Source organism: Antechinus flavipes, chromosome 2 (assembly GCF_016432865.1).
Source record: "Antechinus flavipes isolate AdamAnt ecotype Samford, QLD, Australia chromosome 2, AdamAnt_v2, whole genome shotgun sequence".
Classification (NCBI taxonomy): Eukaryota; Metazoa; Chordata; class Mammalia; order Dasyuromorphia; family Dasyuridae; genus Antechinus; species Antechinus flavipes.
In genome coordinates this window covers 388,445,360-388,468,148 of record NC_067399.1, presented here as the reverse complement: position 1 = coordinate 388,468,148, position 22,789 = coordinate 388,445,360, and the positions used below count along the sequence as shown (strand labels likewise).

Here is a 22,789-nt window from a genome sequence, read left to right as displayed (position 1 = left end):
AGAGAACAAAACTACAGGAGAGAATGTGCTTTCAAACCAAAGGGGAAACAAGTCTGAAGGGAAAGAGTAATACTTTAGTTGGAAAGGTAATATGTAATAAGAATACTAGGCTAAGGATTATGGATATTATCCTTAGATTAGGCCTAGACAGAAACTGGGGGTTATTCAGCTAGTAGTGGTAATTGAAACAGTGAGAATAGAAGAATTCTCTACATGGAGAGAGATTTAGAGGGATTAAGATTCTCCTTTATGCAAACTGCACTAGATAGTAAAACCTAACAAGTATGCTAACTTTTATATATTCTATAAAAATGTCAACTACACATAGATGAAAAAGTAGTCTTGGTTTAAATATGGATCACAGTACTAAAATGGGATGAAGAAGGAGGGGAGAGATAAACAGATACACAAATTATACAAAGGATTACTGTATAAAAATCTTGTAACATTTGCTTTAATAAAGAACTCAATATACTTTTTATCTTCACTGCTTTCTTCATTTTGTCACTTATACTTATTCTATTATAGAGTATAATTATACACCAAATTTGAGTTTTGTGAAAAATAGATTTGGGGGACTAACTCCCTCACCCCAATATGGTAATAGAAAAAAAAAAAAAGAAAAAGTAGTAAGAATAAAATTATTTTTAAAACTAAACTAGTACTGGTAATGATCTAAGTTTGTGGTTTTAATCTTTGATCTTTCCTGCTTCAGTTAAAATAGACCTGTATTCAGATTTGTATTATAGTTATAGGTCAAAACATGTAAGGTAAAGCCACATTCAAAAAAACAACTTCCCCATTTTAAAGCACAAATATTTAATGAAATGCATTAACCAAATTAGCAATTTTTTTAAAATTAAAAAATGTTTTATTGATGCTCTTTTAAAATGTCCATCATTATCCACTAGTCCATCTCCCCCCACTGAATCCCAATAGATGTTTTCTCTTTTAACAAATATGTAATCAAGAAGAACAAATCAACACATTGGCTTTGCCTTAAGATGCATACAATTTTGAACATCTCATCACTAAATTAAGGAAGTTACTATCTGAATAGGTTAAAACAAAATCCTTTTGATACGATTGGAAATTCTTTTTTAAAATGTGATATTCACAGTATATTTTACTTTAAAAAGACCCCAAAGATAAATATTTCTGAAAAAAACTACAACTCCAAGTTTATGAAATTATTATCCAGTTTTTTCTATGAGGTGTTTTTATTTGGACATATAGATCAGAAGATAAAGCAGAATTGCAAAGATTCAACATCTTTGGATATCAAGGTCTATAAGCAATTTTCATAGTTTCTAGCTTTCATATGCTTATTTCTAAATATAAAGTTGATTTGTACCTAAATTGACAGCAATGCAGCTTCTCTTTTATGTTAAAATTTTTTTTTTCTACACTGATTTTTATGAAAGTAAAATATTATTGAAAAACATTGTTCTTGGTTTGGAAACAAGGCTTTTTAACCTTTTTATGTGTCACATTTCCCTCTGGCAGTCTGGTAAAACCTATGAATCCCTTCGCAGAATGATATTTTAGATGCTTAAAATGCATAGATTACATTTATTATAATGAAATACAGCTATACTAAAAATATTCATAGATATCAAGTTAAGAACCCTGTCTAGGAACCTAAGGATAATAGTCTCTCATTTGACTCCTTAAATAGTTTTATTAAAACCACTTTAATTTTTTGTGGAAATTTCAGAAAAGATTTAGGGACATATATATTTATAATTTTTTAAAAACTTTGCTACAGTGAGAAAGATCTTAGAGATGCTGAACAAGTCATTCATAAAGTAGTTTATAAACATGATTCATTTGATTTCCACAGCAAACCTATGATATAGGCAGACCATTTTAAAGAAGCCTAGGGACGTGAAATGAATTTCCAAGCTAATACAATTATCATTAGGTAAAAATCAGGACTTGAACCCAGAATCTTCCCTTCACATCCAATGCTTTTTCCACTATTCTGTATTTTTGAAAATGCAATATTTAACTTGATTATGATAGGAAAAAATGATACAAAGATGTTAGAAGTTATACTTCTACAATACCAGGAAAGAGAGTTAGGACTAGCTAGACAAAAATATATAGACTCTCAAGGGATAACAGAGGTCATTAAGTCTAACTTGTAACAAAAGCAAAATATTGTCTACAATACTCCCGTCTTTCAACCTCCACTTAATCCTTTCTGTAGAGGAGGAATACACTACTTTCTCTAAGACAAAAAGCTTGTCAACTTCAACATCTGAGGTTACACTAAAGTCAGCATCAAGACTATAGAAAGAAAGGACAGAACAAGGAACTAATAAGATGTTTATGACTTGGTCTGAAAAACATTAGGACAAGAATCTCCAAAATCCAAATTTAAAGTATATAAAGATCAGTATGGCTCCAGCACACCGATCAAGTTCCTAAACACATTAACTGGGATAGTCAGTTAGCATTTCAGTTACCTCTGTATTCAATGGATCCATAGTCTCACCACTATTAATGTTCCCTCCAATGATGCAGATCAAAACCCTCTGTCCATTTTGTGAGAATCTTGTTCCTGTCCTACAAAAAGTTTGCCATATAGGTTCCACTTACTTCTCCACCACCTCAAGGAAAGTGGTGGTACACACATACACTGTCCATTGTTACTTCCCTTCCAGAAATTGCAAAATTATTTTAATAAGCCAAAACTTTACTTCATAAATTAAGGACTATCTTTTAAAATTTCAATATTCTATCAACGATGTTATGTGCTTCTCAGGATAAAAGAATACTAGTCTTTGAAGAATTCTGAGCAGAATGCAATTTATAGCAAACAAAGAAATGTGAATAACAAATGCCAGAGAAATTTACAAAACTAACTCCTCACAAATATCTATACATGCTTATTCTAAGAAAAATTCACATTCCCAGTACATTTTGCCTTAAAGCTAAGTAGCCCTAAAATTAAACTTCTCTTGGGAAAAAAAACTTCTCTAAGTAGACTGTTATTATACAGTTTTCTCCACCAAAATCTTCAGTAGTTTTACTCTAGGCACTATGTCTGGTAATAAACTATACTACCTAAAAAAATTTACTTCTGGCTTCCACCCCTAGAATAAAATAAAAACAAACTCAAAACTAAACAAAGATTGTCATCCAGAATCCAGTAAAATCTGGAACAATAATATATGAACATATACAAAAAGTAAAGGAAATTAAGACAAAAAATTCAGTTTTCTAAAAAACAGCACAACTACTTTTCAAAGTAAGGGAAGCAAAGGAGGAAGGAGGATACAAAAGAGGCTGTATGTATGTATGGCTTCCTGCTCCCAAAGATACATCCACACCAAAGTTAGGTAAGAGGCTCCTACTTCAGGTCAGTGTCTATCATTCTTAATACTAATAAATCCTTGGGTTGTAGTTGAAAGTGGAAAAATATTTTCTACAATAAATTCTTACAAGTCTCTTTCCCTTTCTTATGGACATATGTGGCTCTTCTACCATCTCAGGTTCCTTTGGAATCACTGCTTTTTTTCAGATACCAGTCATGAGTCCTAGGCATAAGTCTCCTGAATTAAGTTTTTTTCTTACACTATATTTGAATTTTGAGAATTGTTAATTCAGATCCTCTGATTCAATCTCCTATGTACTATATTAAGATTCTGGGCATATATTTTACTTCTTAGGACCTCAATTTTCTTACTTTAAAATTACAACTAGATAGATACCCTTTGAGAGGTATCTTTCTACTTCTGGCTCTAAAACTATATACCATGCAGTAAAGTCTCAGGGTCAAATTTTGCTTTCAATTTCTAATGGCAAAAATCCCCGGAGGGGGTTGTCATGTTGGTGGGAAGGTTGGAGTTGGGAAGAGACGGTTGACAGCTGTGTTGAACAGCTGCTTTTATACCAAACTGGATTTAGTATTCCCATGCTATCTTTAGATTTCATCATGTGCAAAAAAAGCATTGTACTAAGTACTGGAATATTAGATACTAAGACAAATGAGAACAAGTTCATGCCTTCAAGTACATTACTTTCTACTAAAATTAAAATGATAAAAAAAATACAAAACCAGGTAATCTGAAGAGGAAAATAGCATTGGGGCTTAGGAAAAGGGAGAAACAGTAAAAAAAAAAAAAAAATCAGGATTATTAATTATAGCATTTTTTTTCTTGTTCCAGCAAAGTAGGTAAACTGTAAAACTTAATGGATAGAAAGCTTGTATTATTAATTTGAATAAGAAACCACAGCTGGTATTCCAATTGGCCTGCTTGCTAGCCTCTGTAACATATTTTATCCCTAGACTTCATCCACTCTTTTGTACAGACATGTTTGCATGTTCTCACCCAATGCTCTCTGAATTCACTTCCTTCAAAAGGCTTTTATTTATTCTCTCAGTCCTCAGTGTCCCATCTTCTAAATTACTTTGTTGTGTATTCTTTATTCATCTATGAACATGTATTCTCACCCACCTACCACCTCTTCTTGAGAGCAGGTACTCTCAATTTTGAATTTGTATCCCCAATATTTGACACACAGTAGGCTTAATAAATGATTTTTGATAAATCGTAATGATTGTACAATCTCATTCATTATTTATTGAATTAAAAAACTCCACAAAACTCATAATTAAATATCATAAATGATCAGAATTGGTTTCAAGTATCTAAACTTTTAATAGTATGTATCATGCTATTATATCCAAACGGAACCCCAGATAAATAATGAAAAAAAAATGCTTGTTAGAGGAAACAGTATCAATGGTGTGTTGAAAATACTACTGTTTTTTGTTTTTGAGAAATCTCTGATATTTTTCAGCATGTAAAGAAAAAACAAAAAGAGCTAAATGGTTTTTCTAAATACCAGCAAAGAGAGAAACATTTTTCCTATGAAGCATAGTATTTATTATTTGAAGAGATTCACAAGAACTAAAGTGTTTAGGGGAGGATTCTTAACTTTTTGTGTCATGAATTCCTTCTTTTTGGAGTATGGTGAAACCTATATGCATTCTGCATCCTTCCTCTGAATGTTTTTAAATACACAAAATAATTAAATACCAATTAGATTACAATATATTTTGATATTTTGTGGACGCCAAGTTAAGGGATCTTGTTCGAGAACTATAGCAATCCATTAAAAACCAATATAAATTCCACTCATAAAAGTGTCTTATTAATATAACTTTTAACAATGATATAAAATGATAAACAATGTATAGTTTGGGAACTAACAAATTTTTAAATCCCCAAAATAGCCATACACTTAAATAAGCTAGGCAACTATCCTGATTATTTTAAGGTTCAAAACAGTCAATACAGAAATTGAGATTTCTAATTTATAATAAATCACATTTTGAAGTCTTGAAAAACTAAATTAAAAAAACTGTCAAGTCACAAAATAGTAAGGTCTCTTGTACAGTGGGGGGAGAAAAAAACAGAAAAATCTTTTAGAAATATAAGTGAACAGGAACAAATTTATACTATTAATGTTCCCTCATTACAAAAATAGATAAAAATTGATAAACTAATATTTAATTTACTGAGTACCTATTTATGTACAAGGCAACAGAAACATACACAAAAAATTATTTCGCCTTAAAGGAGCTTACATAGTACCTGGGAAAGGAAAGATAAGACAGGTACACAGAAAAGTAAAATAAAAAGGAGGTAATTTTAGGAAGAAAGGGAACACTTTACAGAAGGCTTTATAGAGAAAATTCACTCAAGTTGAGCATCAAAAGAGGACTCCAAAAGACAAATGACTATTCTCCGACCCTTACTTTCTCTCTATGGATGTTTCTACATTTTTGAAGCTAATCATTTATCAACCTTTTCTAGAAAGAGTGGATCAATTTATGGAGCCATTAGTAATATATACATAATTACATCTCTATTCTTCTTACTGGATTCTAAACCTTCCCCAGTCTAGCTTTCAACTTCATTCAACTGAAAATGTTTTCTCCAAAGTTACAATGATTTTTCAATTACCAAACCTAAAAACCTCTTCTTAATCGTTATCCTTTTTGATCTCTCTGCAACCCCTAACAAGATCATTCACCCTTTTTCCTTGGGTACTTTCTCCTCTTTAAGTTTCTGTGCTCTGCTCTTGTTCTCCTACTTTTCTGACCCTTTCAAAGTCTCCTTTGCTAGATCTTCCTTCAGGTTATGGCCAATATTGTGGGTATCTATCAAAATAATGTTCTGGGTCATCTTTTCCCTCTATACATTCTTACTTCTCCTTTGTTCTCTTGGGTTCAATCATCTCTTTGCAGAGGATTCTTATATCTATTTATTTCTGATGAGTTTACAGAGCATCATCTAGTTTAATATCAATGACTGCCTCTTAGATATCAACAACTAGATGTCCTGAACTCAACACAAAACAAAACTCATTATTTCCCCTTCCTTCCCCCTAATCATAGTCTCTTTTGAACTTCCTTATTACTAAAGGAATCATTTACCTAATCCCCAGGATCCTCAACCTTAGTTCTAAGTCATTTTTCATTCTTTACTCATATTTGGTTTCATCTGTTGGCAGGTCTTGACATTTCTACCTTCATAACCTCTCTTTTTCCACTGTTAGCAGGCTTCCATTACATCATGCCTAGACTATTTCAATAATTTCTGGTTCTCCTCTCTCATTCAAACTCCAGTGATTCCCTATTTCAGTCCCCTAGGAAAAATAAAATTTCTTGCTTAGTTTTTAAATCCCTTCACAACCCTGGTCCTTTCCTACTTTCTAATTACCTTACACTTTAATCTCTTCCTAAACTTTACATACCAGGTGAACTTGTTGCTCCTCACATAATGATATTCCATCTCCCAATTTTGTGCTACTGTCCTTTAAGTCATGTCTTAAATATTTAGTCCCCTACCTTCCCTCAGTACACAGCTCAAATCCCCTCGTTTACAAAAAGCCTTTCCTCAACCTCCTTTAAGTGCTCTTCATTCAGAGATCATCTTTTATCACTTCACTAAAATGTAACATGAACCCTATGGATAGAGAAAATGACTTTTCCCCTTTCTTTATATCCCCCAGTACTTGTATGCACTGTACCCATGACAAAATAAACACCTAATACTTGATAATTACCTGCCTGGTTCTTAAGTTACCAACTAAAGGCTTCCCAATTGACTTTAATCACTGTTATTTAAGAGTATCCTAAAAGCTCTTTCCAATATGCATTTCCCCCCATGAGATTTAAGGTCCATTTCCTCACATATAAACTATATTTAACTTCTGTGATGACTTACTTAAAGGTATGGGCTTGGGTAACAAGTTCTTCATAAATATAGAATAAATTTATCATTTATGATTATTGCCTTTCCCCATTTTGTTGTTTTCCTTTTGTACCTTGGATGCATACTATGAAAAGCATTTAATTATGCTCTTTTTCATTTTTCAATGTTTTGTGTTAGAATCTCCTCCCCAAATTTATTCTATGTATATACCACAGCCTCTACCCTAGAGTTGAACTCTACCACTTCTCCCCCTCAAAAACCACATAAACAAGCTTGACATAAGATATTTCTTGAAAGTTTTTGTTCTATTTCTATGCATTATGCCTTACTTCCTATGAAATGAGAATTGATATTAACCATGTTCACCCTAAGATAGTAAACTAATCTATTACAAATTTAACAAAACTGAGCCCCTAGACATGAGAAATTCCTGATTAACACTGTTAATTGGAATATCCAAGTGAATCATAGGGGAAAAAATATCAATATTTGAATTTAAGCATCTTGAAAAAGAAATAGGGTGTGATTTTATTGGCATAGAAAACTCCTAGAAAAAGAAAACTCTCTAAATTAATACCGGTCAGACATTTATCTATAACTTAGTTGTTCAGAGCACTAAGAGGTTAAGTGACTTGCTCAAGGTCACAAAGTCATTTTTGTCAGAAATAGGATTTTTAAGGCCAGCTCTCTACCCACATGAGACCATACTGACTTTCAAGTACCTTAGAAAACACCTGAGAAAACCTTAAAAGTTTTTTTTAAAGTGAACAAAAAGTAAAACCTTTTGTTTGCCTAGTTTGAATTTAATTATTTCCAAAGATCTATGTATTTAATAAAAACTCAAATTTGAATAGTCTCCTTTTATTGTTGGTGTTTTGCTCGTTTTTTTATTCCAATTTTACTCCCATTTATGTAGGACACAGGAGGGAAAGAACTGGCTACCAGAGAAAGATAGTACAGATATTCCCTTACTTTGGTGTAATAAGAGTTCTCAGTCATCAAGGCACATGCCTCTAGCTATATCTCTATACTCAATTCAAGGTTTTCAAGGGAAAGGAAATACAGCAAGGCTTCCAGAAAGTGGCCAGTTAGGCTGATACCATTATTTCAGGGGGACCATGAGAAATAGCAGTGAAGGAAACTTTGTAATACCAGAGGTTGCTCTCTGGCACTTGAATAGCCAGGGTCTCCAGCTGAGCCCTGATGTTGATGACATCTGCCTAGTAAGTATGTCACTCCTCAAGATGTCTGCAAGAGTCTGGGAAAGATGCTGTTAGGATGTACATCTGTGGTCCATAGACACCAAAAAGGAACTTTGGTTATTTTGGCAAGAAATGCCTCCAACACATACCACACTGATCACCACCAAGGCCCCAACCTGGAGAAGAGAGGGAAAAGAGAGGAAAGAGTAAAAGTTCCATTCTGGGATGCTTTGTGGATACTAAAAAGTGGTGGATATAGGCCATCAAGGGGAGCAGGGGTGGGAAAAGAGAATGGCACTCCACCTTATTTGTTCCTGTCCAACATATCCCACCAAATCAACAGTCAAGCACTTCTTTCTGGGTTATTTTCAATTATAGGATAAGCATCTGAATTTATTAACCTAAAGATGAAATCTTGGAAACCTAATGAACTGTTTTTTAAATTGATTCTCTTAATTATATCAATATCTGCAAATTTTAAAATATATCCCTTATAATGTCAAAAGAATGCAGGTACTTTTCTGAGGTTAAAGAAAAAGGGAAACAATCTGACCAATTTTTGTACTGATTGTATTGTTATTCTTTATATAGTATACACTTATAACTAGCTGAAAATGAAACTGTTCCAATTTTGGTGGACTGGAAAACTAGTTATTTACAAAGAGTTTAGAGGTAAGAAAGTGGAATTTACATCTAAGATCCAAATTATATCATGTATATAACTTTAAAATCTATTTTTAAAAGAATTACTCAGACCATTTCTGATCCCCACCCTCTTCCCTCCCCAATTAACCCCAGCATGTGATTTATTAAAGCCTTTGTATAACAGACTAGTTAATGTTTAAAAAACAAAATCAAACAAAAAAATCGAATAAAAAACAAAATCACCACAAAGCATTAGGCTTATATTAACAAAGATGAATGAATAGATGCTTTGGGAAAAACTATTTTAAGAGTTTCAATTACTTTTTCCTCAATCCTCATCACCCTTGTTTATTATTATACTGTTGAAAGCTTTTCTCTTTCTTTGCTTAAAGAACCTTGATTTTTTTTCTCACATTTCTCCTTTCTTGCCTCTTTTATTGGTTCCTCATCTTCATACCTCCTTCCACTAGAAGTATAAAGCTCTCCCTCAAAATTCTCTATTTGGCCCCCTTTTCTTTTCTCTTCATCTTCTTCCTTGGCAATCTCATTGACTTCCATATCTTGAACTACCAAGTTTAGTACAGTCTTGTGAAGCATACATGGCAGTGCAATGATGATAGGAGAAATAAAAAATTTAAATTATGAATAAAACTCTGTCATGGATTTCTATTTCAGCTGTACCAATTAATTTGGATTATGGGATAAAATACCATACAAGACTCAACGTGCAGTTAAATTTGGGCATCTTTGCACAGGTGTTGGCATGCTTTAGCAACTGCTTAAATTTAAATATAATATGTATAGAAAAATTGCACATGTTTAACATATATTAATTTACTTGTCATCTAAGGGAGGGGATGGGGGAAAGGAAGGTTAAAAATTTGGAACCCAAGGTTTTACAAGAATGAATGTAGAAAACTAGGTTTATAGTTTGAAAAGAAAAAGCTTTTTAAAAATTTAAATATTATAGAACGAAAGTATTTTTTAAAATGCATACATTTCACCCCACATTTATAGTTTATATTTCCTCATCTACAAAACAGGAGGGGGAAGATGGGAAGGCAGGAGCTAACTAGATGACCTGTGAGGTCTTTTCCACCTCAAAACTCATGATCCATTTTTTCCCCCACATCAGTAATTTCTGTATACTACTTACTCCGTCCCAACCTAGTAGGTCTTTTTAACAACAACAAAAATTAAACAAAACTAAAATACTGCTGACGATTGTATGTAATGTTTCTCCAACCAAAGGCTATAACAACTATGTAAGGAAAGAAGAATGATGTATTTTCTCTCTCTGCTCAAGGTCACAAAGTCGATGTGTCAGAAATAGGATTTTTAAGGTCAGCTCTCTATCCACATGAGACCATATTGACTTTCAAGTACCTTATTCTGTGGCCCTTCATTTTCAAAACTGAAGTGTTTTCTTCATCAACTAACTCACATCTTATTATCTAATCCTACTAATTCCAAAGTGGGAATAACCAAAGGGATGATTTTCAGAAAGCACTTTTGGGATATGCACAGTGGAGCTAGTAAGTAATATCAACTTTCAATAGGGAAGCAGGATGAATACAGAGAGGCTTGGAGAGACCTACATGGACTGATGCTAAGTGAGATGAGCAGAACCAGGAGATCATTATACACTTCGACAACGATATTGTATGAGGATGTATTCTGATGGAAGTGGATTTCTCTGACAAAGAGACTTAACTGAGTTTCATTGGATAAATGATGGACAGAAACAGCTACACCCAAAGAAGGAATACTGGGAAATGAATGTGAACTATTTGATTTTTGATTTTCTTCCCGAGTTATTTTTACCTTCTGAATCCAATTCTCCCTGTGCAGCGGGAGAACTGTTCGGTTCTGCAAATATGTATTGTATCTAGGATATACTGCAACATATTTAACATATATAGGACTGCTTGCCATCTTGGGGGGGGGGGGGGGAGGAGGGAGGGAGGGGAAAAAACGAAACATAAGTGATTGCAAGGGATAATGCTGTGTAAAAATTATCCTGGCATGGATTCTGTCAATACAAAGTTATTATTAAATAAAATTAAATTAAAAAAAAAACTTTCAATAGGGAATAAAGATACTGTAAATTAATTTTGCAAGTATATTACAGTCTAACCTGTATTTCCTTTTGAAAAAGGTAACTTTTTTTAAAATACCTTTCATAAAAGGCAGCTCCCCTAGCCTACCCTTGTAACAAAAGTTTTGAAAAAGGGGAAAAAAGGAACTGAACAAAATCACAAAAAACAAATTCACATCTGACAGTAAGTATAATGTTTTCTACTTCTTCTCTGGAGCTAAATTTGAAGATTAAAATTAAGAGAGCTCATTTTCTCTCCCATTTACATTGTTGTAGTCATTGTACATGTCATTTGTTTGCTTACTTCATCCTTCACCAGTTCATAGAAGTTATCTTACACTTCTCTGAATCAGTCTTATTTGTCCTTTCTTGGACTGTGTAGTAGTAATCACATTCATACAGCATTAATTTGTTTAGTTATCCCACTCTGTCCCCAAATCAATGGGTACCTTCACGGCTTCCATTTCTTTGCTACTGCAAAAAGTAGCATTTTGTTTCAGGTGAGTTTCTTATACAGGCTACTGATCAGGTTAAGAGGAATTATGATCAGTATTAGAGTCATAGAGTTAACTTTTCTCTCCAAGTTTTGGGCACAGGGTTAATTAAGAAAATCATGGTCTTTACCATGGAAGACAGCTGCTAGACTTCCATTAGTTACAATTAAGGCTTCTGCCTCATTTTCCTATAACTATTATAGCTTTAAAGGTTTTTTAGGTAGGAAAATTCAAATCTAACATTCTAATTTCATAACAAAAGAACTATATTCTGACAAAACTTTAAGACTTTTTAAAAGACCTTAATACTGCTTCTTTTCAACCCTAGACTGAGAACAAAATGAAGCGGATTAACAAAAATAAAAATACCCCAAAAATACCAAAAGGAAACATCCTCCACTATATTTTGGGAAACATACCAAATGTTTTTGTTCTGGGTCTATCTAAGCTATTTGTTTTTATTATTTTATTCTTTCTGATTAAATTAAAAGTTTCTCCGGAAAAACTTTATAGAAATTTGAGACCATTAAAAAATTAAAATGGAATCACCCAAAAAAAAAAAAAAAAAAACACACACATCAATAAGATGATCTTGGCTTCTTTCAAGAATGAGGTGATTCAGGGCAATTTAAATAGTCTTGTGATGGAGAGAGCCATCTGAATTCAAAGAGAGAACTGATTATGGGGACTGAATGTGGATCACAATGTAGTATTTTCACCTTTGTTGTTTGCTTGCCTTTTGATCTGATTTTTCTTGTACAGCTATTATTATATTAAAAAAAAAAAAAAAAGAAAGAAATTTCTATGTCCTAAGGCAGAGGTCCTCAAACTCCGACCCACGGGTCAGATGCAGCAGCTGAGGACGTTTATTCCCCTCATGCAGGGCTATGAAGTTTCTTTATTTAAAGGCCCACAAAACAAAGTTTTTGTTTTTACTATAGTCTGGCCCGCCAACAGTCTGAGGGACAGTGAATTGGCCCCCTATTTAAAAAGTTTGAGGACCCTTGTAAAGGGATCCACATCATCTTACAAATTTACCTTCTCATTTTATAGACCATTAAATGTCCAATCTTTGATAAAAAATTACTTATACAATTTTAAACACAGGAATATTAACTTAGATTATGTTTTCTTTTAAACCTTAAAGGCTAAGTCTTTTCTGATCATAAGTAAGATGTGAGGGAAAGCAGCAAGTTCTATTTTTAAAAATCAAAAAACTAATTCATACCAATGCACCAATTAAATTTATATAAGGATGACAGGACCAAATAATTTTTTATATATTATGGTGAGATTTGAGCCCCACTTCTCCCTACCCCATCCCTCAATTAATCTCAAAGTGAATTTTAATAAAATTCAGATAACACTTGTGGACCCACATCTTTATTAGTTTGCAATTATCCAGTGGAAAAGAACTTCAAGTTCCAGATTAACCTAAACTTGGCCATCTTTCTAACTTTAGAAATCTGAAAATTAAAACTAGTGTTTTTTTTTTTTTGGCTATTTATTCCTTTTTTTAAAAAATAGGTTTTTATTTTCAAAATACATGCAAAGGTAATTCTCAACATACATGCAAAAAAACTTGTGTTTTAATTTTTTCTTCCTCCTTTTCCTCCACCCTTTCACCTAGACAGCAAGTAATCCAAGACATGTTGTTAAACATGTACAATTCTTCTATACATATTTTCACATTTATCATGCTGCACAAGAAAAATCAGATCAAAAAGGGGAAAAAAATGAGAAAAACAAAAAGTAAACAAAAAAGGTGAAAATCCTACGTTGTGTTGCACATTCAGTCTCAACAATTCTTCTTCTAGATGCAGATGGTTCTCTCCATCACAAATCTACTGGAATTGGCCTGAATCATCTCGTAGTTGAAAAGAGCCCCACCCATCACATAATCTTGCTGCTGTGTACAATGTTCTCTTGGTTCTACTCACTTCACTTATGTTCATGTAAGTCTCTCCGAGTCTTTCTGAAAAATCATCTTGATCATCTCTTACAGAACAAGAATATTCCTTAACATTCACATACCACAACTTATTCAGCCATCCCCAACTGATAAACATCCACTCAGTTTCCAGTTCTTTGCCACCACAAAAAAGGATGGCTACAAACATTTCTGCACACTTGGGTTTTTTTCCCTTTTCAAGTGTCCCACATCCCCTCCAAAATTTATCATTATTTTTACCTGTCATCTTAAGTCAATCTGAGAGGTGTATAGTGGTACCTGAAAGTTGTCTTAATTTGCATTTTTCTTATAGTGATTTAGAGCAGTTTTTCATGACTAGAAATATTTTACTTTCTTCATCTGAAAATTGTCTGTCCATATCCTTTGACCACTTAACAATCAAAGACTGCCATTTACTCCTCAGAGCAAATTCTACTCATACCAGCAACCAGAAGTTGACTCATTTAGTTGAATGAAGGATACTGTTTAATGGACTTGGTCTTTTAACATGTCTAAATTCCTTAGGAATTAAAGACAATTTGCCTAGGAAAGGTCTTCTTTCCAACAAAGTTATTTAAGATTCTGTGGTTCCTTAAAGATAGTTTGCAGCAAACTTATAACTGCCCTCAAATAAATCTATTTTTGTCTATTTTTAAAAAATATGTAAGGTCCATTTCCATAAAAGCTTACCAGTGTTGATTTCTGCTTCATAACTTATGCTGCTGTTACTTACAAGCTGCTGCACCTTAAATCTTTTGATCCTGCCCTGAACTTAAATTACTAATATTAAATAAAATGTGATATCATACTTTTTTGGGGAGTTTGTTTCTACAGAAAGGACTACAAGATAGGCATGAAAGTTCATTATAGGACAATCTAATGTGATCAAAAGTTGGAAAAATAAGTGATTAGACAGACCTTTTCAAAGACTGCTGCTATGAATTTCAGAGATTTCATTTAAAGCAAGTTTTTTATCTTGTAATAACAAAAATATTAGGAGTTTAATGAACGTCTTCCCTTCTGAATAAATACTATTTTTTCAACCTATTCAGTCTTTTAATTTCTTGAATTTTTCAAGACATGTCACTTATCATCCCCTTAAAAAAAGGCCTTTCTTAATACTGATCATTTTTTTTTTTGGGGGGGGGGGGCGGTTATCCTGTATATACACACACATACATGTTTCTCCGCCCCTTTTTCATAAGTTGTATACCTCCTTTCATATTGCTTCATATTCCATATCCTGAATATAATAGGCAATCTACTAATAAATTCTTATTGAATGGGAAATTGTCAAGCTATATCCATCCTACTTATTCAAAACTTTAAAGATTCTTCATGAATACGGCCTTGAATAGAAATTCTTTCAGGTGGAATTTAATTATCATTTCTACTTAATGCAGAAATAAAACTAGCATGATTAAAGGTATATCTACATCATGAATAGGCCTAGGCCTACCCTAATTAGTCAGCAACAGCATAATAAAATTTAGGTGAATTTTATATGGTTTTAGGTCAAGATAGATAGAAAACTTACATACAGTAATTCAGAACCAAGAAAATTTTGTTCAAGGTGAAAACAAAATACAAAGAATACTAATCAACTTTCTAACAGAAGTCACAGACTCCAAATGGTGATAAATCAATATGGTAGAAGGAATATATACCTGAGAGACAAGAGTCCTTGGTTATTCTAGTCCTCCCTCTATCACTTAGTAACAGCTAATATAATGTGAATCAAATCATTTCACCTGTACAATGAATTACATATCCTCTAAAGTAATTCTTGGTTCCAAGATGCTGATGACTAACTTAACAACCTTGAGAATGGAGCCCTGGGAAAGTAATCATCCTCAACAGAACATCTTCCTGTCCGATGTCTATCAAGCAGTCTTTTTAGGTGGCTATTTATAACCTAAAACTATCACTGAAATTTTCTTTAGCTCTAACTTGCACTTTCCAATACAGTTAAATACAACAATTACACCATAAACTCTAGCCCTAAAAAAGCTCATAAAGATTAAACAAAAGTTCATACTTCTTAACAGCGTTCTATATACTGGGAGAGCATATTCATAGGATAAACTTTTTGCTACATATATGCTACTAGCCACTAGAGGAAAACATTTTCCATCCCAAGAAACAATATACTATTATTGTAACTATGTATTAAAAGCATGTTAAGAAGAAAATATATTTGTTACACAGAGTTGTTACATTTAGTATAGTAGTTCCCTACTATATTAAATAGCTTTTTTTGAATTACATTCAAAAAACATTCAGTAATAATCAATGATAACCAGTTATGTAGATAGACTTGCCACTATTCTTCAATTACCATACTTATTAAAAAACTACAAGAACTGACTTTTGTGGACCAGTACAAACTAAAGGCTGATATTCAAAAGTTATCATTGAGCTGTTACGTGTCAAATGGCCTTTTACAAGTTGGTCTGGGAACCACCTATTTTTGCCTTAAACTCAACTTGTTCAATTAAGACTACATTCTAAGAAGGTTCCAATGCCAGAAAATTCCTTCCTACTCTCCTAGTACAGAGGCAGAGGCTCTTTGACAACAGCAGAGTTCACTGGGGTGCATTACTATGGGAACTACCCACACACCACACTAAAAATTCAATTTATACACCTGTCCAAAAATATTGGAAGCATTTCTTTTTTGAAACTGTCCATTATCAATATATGTTGGTTTTCTGCTAGTTTTGTAGTAATCTCCACCCCTCAATCCCAGTCAATAGCATTTACAAAGCAGTATGATACAGAATGAAGAACTTCAAATAAAATAACAGGTGGACTTGGACTTAAATAATAGCCAAGTTCCTGAAGGAAGGAAAAAAAAGTCATATTGTAAATGTATTAGGAAACTGCTATTTAAAAAGATTTTTTCCCCACTGAATTCTTACATAAAGACCCTATCTGTTCTTCTATAATGTGAAAAATTATGACAGGATTCCAGGACAATGATATTCTTTTAAGCACCAATAACTCTGAATAGAACCATTAGCTAATTTTTTAACAGTACATTTCTTAAATATATCATTTTAAAAGGTCATCTTTCACAACAGTATTCTCCTGATGATGTTACAATGCTGCAAAACACACCTGGAGTATTCAAGATCTCCCAAGAATCAAAACTGCAGGATAATGGTGGGAGGAGAATAAACATTTATATAGTATCTACTATGTCAAGCATTGAACTAAGCATTTTTTACAAATATTTTCTCATTTGATCCACACAATAACCCTATTATTATCTTTACGTTACACTTGAGGACACTGAAGCAAAGAGAGGTTAAGTGATTTGCCTAGTGTCACACAGCTAGTAGTGCCTGAGGCTAAATCTGAACTCAAGTCCTACTGACTCCAGAACCATTTCTATCCACACTGCCTTTAGCTGCCTAATGGTGGGTATATATATTACCAATAATGTCTCACATATATTAAATAGGTACAGATATAAAAAGTATAAATGCAAGGACAACTAGCAAAATAGGTAGTCCACTCCAAACAATACAATGATATCTATAAAATATTAAGAGTCCAAGAGGAATCAGTATATGGACTATGAAGCATAAAGGCAGAAATTCAGAGTACACAAAATGAAGAAGTCATGGGTCCACTGAAGTATCTCAGTAAGTCACAACTTTCCCACATCCTTTGCAAGAACAACAAGACTGGATCATCATAGTCTCCAATTCATAAAAACTTTGTGAATCTTTCTTTGAAAATATACACTTATAACATGAAAAGGGAATATAAGAGCATAGAAACTTTTATATCAGATCAGTGTTTCTAGCTTGACTTTGGAAAACCATAACAAGGGCATTAAAGCTAGAGCCTATGCCAATCAAATTTTAATCTTGCCTAATGACCAAACTATATACATCAAGTTTTAAAAAACTAAAAATTAAGCCAAATAGTGAGTTCTTATCCCAGAAGCTTAGGTCTCTGAATTACCAAACACTAGGTTACTATGGTCATTTGCTACTATTTCACTAAAATACTAAAATTATGGTTCAAATATTTAGCACTACCACCCCACTAAATCTACTTGTTATATTTTTATCCCCAATTCATAAAAGAATAAATTATGCATAATGCTACTAAATCCGAAGCCCAAACATTAAATCTATTCTTCTTACTATATTATTTTTTTCTGAGGCACTCTTTCTTAAAAGTCACCTACAGTTTTAACAGGTTAATAATGTTCACATATAGTTTTAGGGCTGAAAGGAATTTTAGTAACTTGTCAGGTTCAAATCCATTTCTCTTCTCCTCTACCTCCTTTATGGATGAGGAAATGGAAACCCAGAGACTGAGTGACTCAAGGTATAGATAAGTGAAAGTAGTAGGATTTGAACCTAAGTTTTCTGTGTTTCAAGTCAGTGTTCATTAGAAATGGTTCTTAGAATGAGCCAACCATTCTGGAGACCAATTTAGAACTATGGCCAAAGGGCTTTAAACTGTGTTTACTCTTTGATCCAACAGTCTCACTGCTGGGTCTATATCCCATGGAGATCATAAAAGAAGGAAAAGGACCCACATGTGCAAAAATGCTTGTAGCAGTCCTTCTTGTAGTGGCAAGGAACTGGAAACTGAGTGGATGATGATCATCAGTTGGGAAATGGCTGAATAAGTTAAAATATATGAATAATAATAGATTAGCATTGTTCTATAAGCAATGGTTTCAGAAAAGCCTGAAAAAACTCACATGATTTGATGCTGAGTGAAGTGAACAGAACCAAGAGAACACTGTACATAGTAACAACAAGATTATGTGATGATCAACTGTGATGAATTTGGCTCTTCTCAACAATTTGGTGATTCAAGGTAATTCCAACAGACTTTGATGGAAAATGTCATCTGTACACACCATCTGTATTGTGGAGACTGACTGTGGATCAAGGGATAGTATTTTCACCTTTTTGTTGTTTTCGGTTTTCTTTCTCATGGATTTTCATTACTTTTAGTTTAATTTTTCTTGTACAACATGACAAATATGGAAATATGTTTAAAAGAATAACATTTAACCTATATCAGATTACTTGCAACCTAGGAAAGGGGGAGAAAAATTTGGAACACAAAGTCTTACAGAAATGAATGTTGAAAATTATGTTTATGTGTATTTGGAAAAAAATACTATTGAAAAGAAAAAAAGAAATAGTTCTCAGTAATCATCTTGGTTTGTTAAGTGGAGAAATAGCTCTATTCATTACATCAAACTATCTACTTAATGTTTAAAAAAGTATTGTATTCTATACTAATTAGCATTTAAATAAAAGCAAATATAAAAACATTTTAGAAATCAAATTTGGTGATTTAGTTTAGGTTGTTTTGGACTTTGCTAAAGCAGTTCTTTCTAGTTTGATAGGCACAACTCTCTACTCTTCACAAAACAATATATATAATTAGCATTACTGAATTTTCAAAATAATTTTCAACAACTATATTTTTAATAAGAGGTTCATGCATCACCACTTTGAGAACAGGAAATCAATTCTTTGTATTGCTATCCCCAATACAATATCTGATTCACTGTAGGTGCTTCATACATGCTTGCTGATTATCTGACTTACAGTTATCTAGCACACGTTCAAACAGTAGCCAAGGCAGCCAAATCACAAAGTTCAGGTACTAACACTTATGCACTTTATTCTGAGTCTATTCATTGATCCTATTCTAAAAAGTGTGATCTGGTTTCTCAGGCCTCTGAAGCCTGTAAACAGCAAATGAGGAGGCAAGAATGGTAATGCTATAGGAAGGAACAATGGAAGTGACATAAGAATTAAAAAGGATAGAGTACTTTGTACATTCAGGAGGCACCAAGTTTATGAACTAAAGAGATGAAAATCATCACAAATATAATAATCTGGAAATTTTTAAAAGGATTTTCCAATAACTCCTGAGGGCATCATTACATAAGACAACAACAGGGCGATAATAATGCCCCCTGAATCAAGAAAAGACAAGTTATATGGAGGGAATTCTGTTAGAGGACAAAGAGGGTAAGGGTGTCTTTTGGATGAATTTCATCAGAATGGTTCAAATGAAGTGTTGCCATTCTTGAGTATGTTTCATAAAAATTCCTTGACAGTGTCAGATAACTGATGAACTATGAAACCAAAGATCACACAACTTTATAAATGAATAAGGTTTGGCATATTAGAATGTCTACAGCATGTTGCCAGATACAATCAGATGTCTACCTAATGTCAGCTTTCAGGTATATTGAAATTGAAGAACAAGACTAATTACTAAGGTGAGGGCTAAAGAAGCCACATAAAAGCTTAATATAACAAGTATGAAGGTAAAGAGCCAGGATTCAAGTCACTTATTTGCTCATGTGATCTTAGATATGACCTCAGTTTCTTCATCTTGGAGGATGGAAGAGTCGACTAGTTGATCTGAGGTCCTTTTCAGTTCAAAAACTAAATGTTAAAATCTTTAAATCCAAGAATACTACAAGCTGCCTAGCAAGTATAAGGTCAGGTATGTTAAAGAAAGGACCCTTGTTCAGGGCTAGGTAAGCAAAATTCCCTTTCAATTCAGATTGTGAGGTCTATTTTTTTTAAAAGATCTAAAAACCACACTGCAATGGAAAAAAAAATTTTTTTAAGCGGATAGCCTGGTATTTATCAGTTTAGACAAGAAAAGTTAAAGTTAAGGGATCTTTGAATATCCAAAAGTAGTTTGTTTCTTTATTTGGACAGAAATTGATTTTAATTGATTAGAAAACCAGGAAGACCAGAAGACAATTCTAATCTTTAGAAGAAAAACTAGATGCAATACCAAATTACTGAAGTCCTCTGATCAAGAATTAGGTTGATGTCCATTGCTGTATGAAAGACACACACCTCAAAAGCAGCTTACATCTTAAATACCATGTATGTTTCATTGGCCTTGTACTGATAGGATACTAAGTATTTCAAGTGATGCACAAAATCAAAGTTACCCTGGGTACATTATTATTTCAAAGAAAATAATCCATGCCAAATGATACAGCAAAGACATAATAGAATAGCACCAACAGACAACATACTAGCTTAATGCTTCACTTCTTGTTCATGTCAAAGGGAAAAACTTCTTACCCTCAAACTGACATCAAAGTTTATCTCTTAAACTATACAATTTATCACGAAATACCTAATGGAAAGTTGTCCCACAAAATCCATCTCAATCATATGAGAGTACAGAAACTGAACAAAAATGTCCATGTTCCATAGAAATGCATAATCATTTTTGATTGTGCAAAATTCCTTTACTGACTTGATGTTTGGAGTTTTCATCCTCCTTTTAAAAATAAAGCTCTTCTACGGGTTCTACTTCAAACTGAAATGGAGGCTGACTGTACACATGGCGACCTAAAGGGAATAAAACGGCGCTCCCTCAACTCCCCCTCTGAGATAAAGCAGAGAATTTCCTTCTTAACTTCCTGCAGTAACAGTTTCTCGACAATCTGGGTATGCGGATGTGTCTCGACCTTCCACTGGGTTTTTAGCTTTCCCGACAGGGTGGAGAAACCTTTTCTTTCGTTTCTGCAAGGGCTAGGTCCGGCCTCAGACGAGAAGGTCTGGCCCACCTAACAGAGGGACTAGAGGAGGCGGGAGAGGGGAAATGAAGAGGCCACTTTCCGACCCCACACTTCCTCTCCACCTCCTACGGGACAATAGCCCCGAGGCGCAGCTGTGGGGGTGGGGGTGGGGTGGGGTCGGATGACCCAAGAGAGTGGCACCCTGGAGATTTAGAGCAGAGCAGGGAAGTGGGGAGGGGGGGGCTTCCCCGAAACGCTTGCTGAGAGCCAGACTCTGGCTCAGCAGCAGGCAGGGAACCCCGGGCCTCTCCGGGCGCCATCACTGGGAGTGGGGGAGGAAAAAAGAAACCTTTGGCTGGGCCCTCCTCCCCCTCCCCGAAGCCCCCGCCCTGCCAACCAGACAGGCCCGGGAAGAAGTCGGGGTGTGTGGTCCAGAGTGGGTGGGCGGCAGGGGTATCACAGCGAGAAAGGAAAGGGAAGCAGCAGCATCAGGACCCGCGGGCCCGGGCCTGTTGGGCCCAACTAGGCCCCTCCTGCCTCGGGGCCGGGCCCTTACCTTGTGGATTCTCTTCAGAGCCATTGTGTGAGGCGGGCGGCGGCGGACCCCGGGGCGAGGACGGGGAGAGGGGAGAGGGACGGGGAGGGGAGGAGGGGTAGGTAGAGGGGTTAGGCCGCGGCGATTCCTTGCCGTAGGGGAGGAAAGAGGGAAGGGGTTGAGAGGGTGTTAGGAAAAGCGGGAGCGGCACCGGCCCGGAGGAGAGGGGCCGGCGGCAGCAGGCAGCAGCGACGGGGCAGGGGAACCAGGGAAGGGGGCTGGGGAGAAGGGATGGAGGAAAGTGCGGTGTCCGGGCTGGGAGGCCGCAGCGGCAGGGAGGGGGAGGAACGAGGGCTGGGGGGGTAGGGGGAGGGGAGGGGGCGGGGTAGACCCCTCCGGCGGATCCCCGGACTCGGCTCTAGGGTGCTACCGCAGCAAGGACCGCATCACCCGGCGGCGGCCCCTTTATGCGCTGCTGCTGCCTCCTCCTCCTCCACCACCGCCGGCGCCGCCGCCGCCGCCACTGCCACTGCCGCCGCCACCGCCTCCGCCGCCGCCGCTGCTGCGCCGACGCCGCCTCCGCAGATCCCTCCGCCAAGGAGGGAGAGAGTAGTCCGCGCCGCTCCCTCTGAATCCGGGGGCCTTTTCGCCGGCGAGGTCGCTTCCTCAGCCGGCAGTCAGGAAGGGCCGACGAAATGGGACCAACGGTGCTCCACCGGAGGGAACAGGCGAAGAGAAGGCTGGGGAGGAAGTAGAGGTGGAAGGGACGGCGGAAGGATACTGTCGGAGGGTGTGATGCCGCTGATGCTGCCGCCGACGCCGCCACCGCGGCCGCCGGAGAAGATGACGCGGGTGGGGGGTGGGGGGTGGGGAGTGGAATCTCGCGATGCCCGGGGGAGAGCAGCGAGAGTAGGAAGGGGTCGGCTTCGGGGAGTTGGGGTCGCTTCTATGTCAGCTGAAGCCATGTGGGGGCTTCGCCGCGCACCTTCATTCTGGCGAGCGCGGCGCTGTCTGGCATAGCCTGGACAGGCAAATAGGAACTGTTGGGACCTTTTTTCTTTACTTTTCGTTTTTGCCCTC

The 22,789-nt window shown here is 35.6% G+C and overlaps 1 protein-coding gene across 2 annotated transcripts in view; it reads right to left on the bottom strand.

The window, feature by feature from the left end:
- The window catches only part of UBE2D2 (ubiquitin conjugating enzyme E2 D2), a 40,816-nt gene extending 18,607 nt beyond the window's left edge, over window positions 1–22,209 (bottom strand). The window contains exon 1 of one of the 2 annotated variants that reach the window (XM_051978519.1): window positions 21,731–22,209. In XM_051978519.1, the coding sequence (XP_051834479.1) occupies window positions 21,731–21,754 (24 nt within the window). In that variant the 5' untranslated portion in view covers window positions 21,755–22,209. Of the gene's footprint in view, window positions 1–8,387; window positions 8,412–21,730 lie in introns of those variants that run through there. The other variant, XM_051978521.1, reaches the window with a different exon arrangement.
- Between the last annotated feature and the right edge of the window lie 580 nt (window positions 22,210–22,789).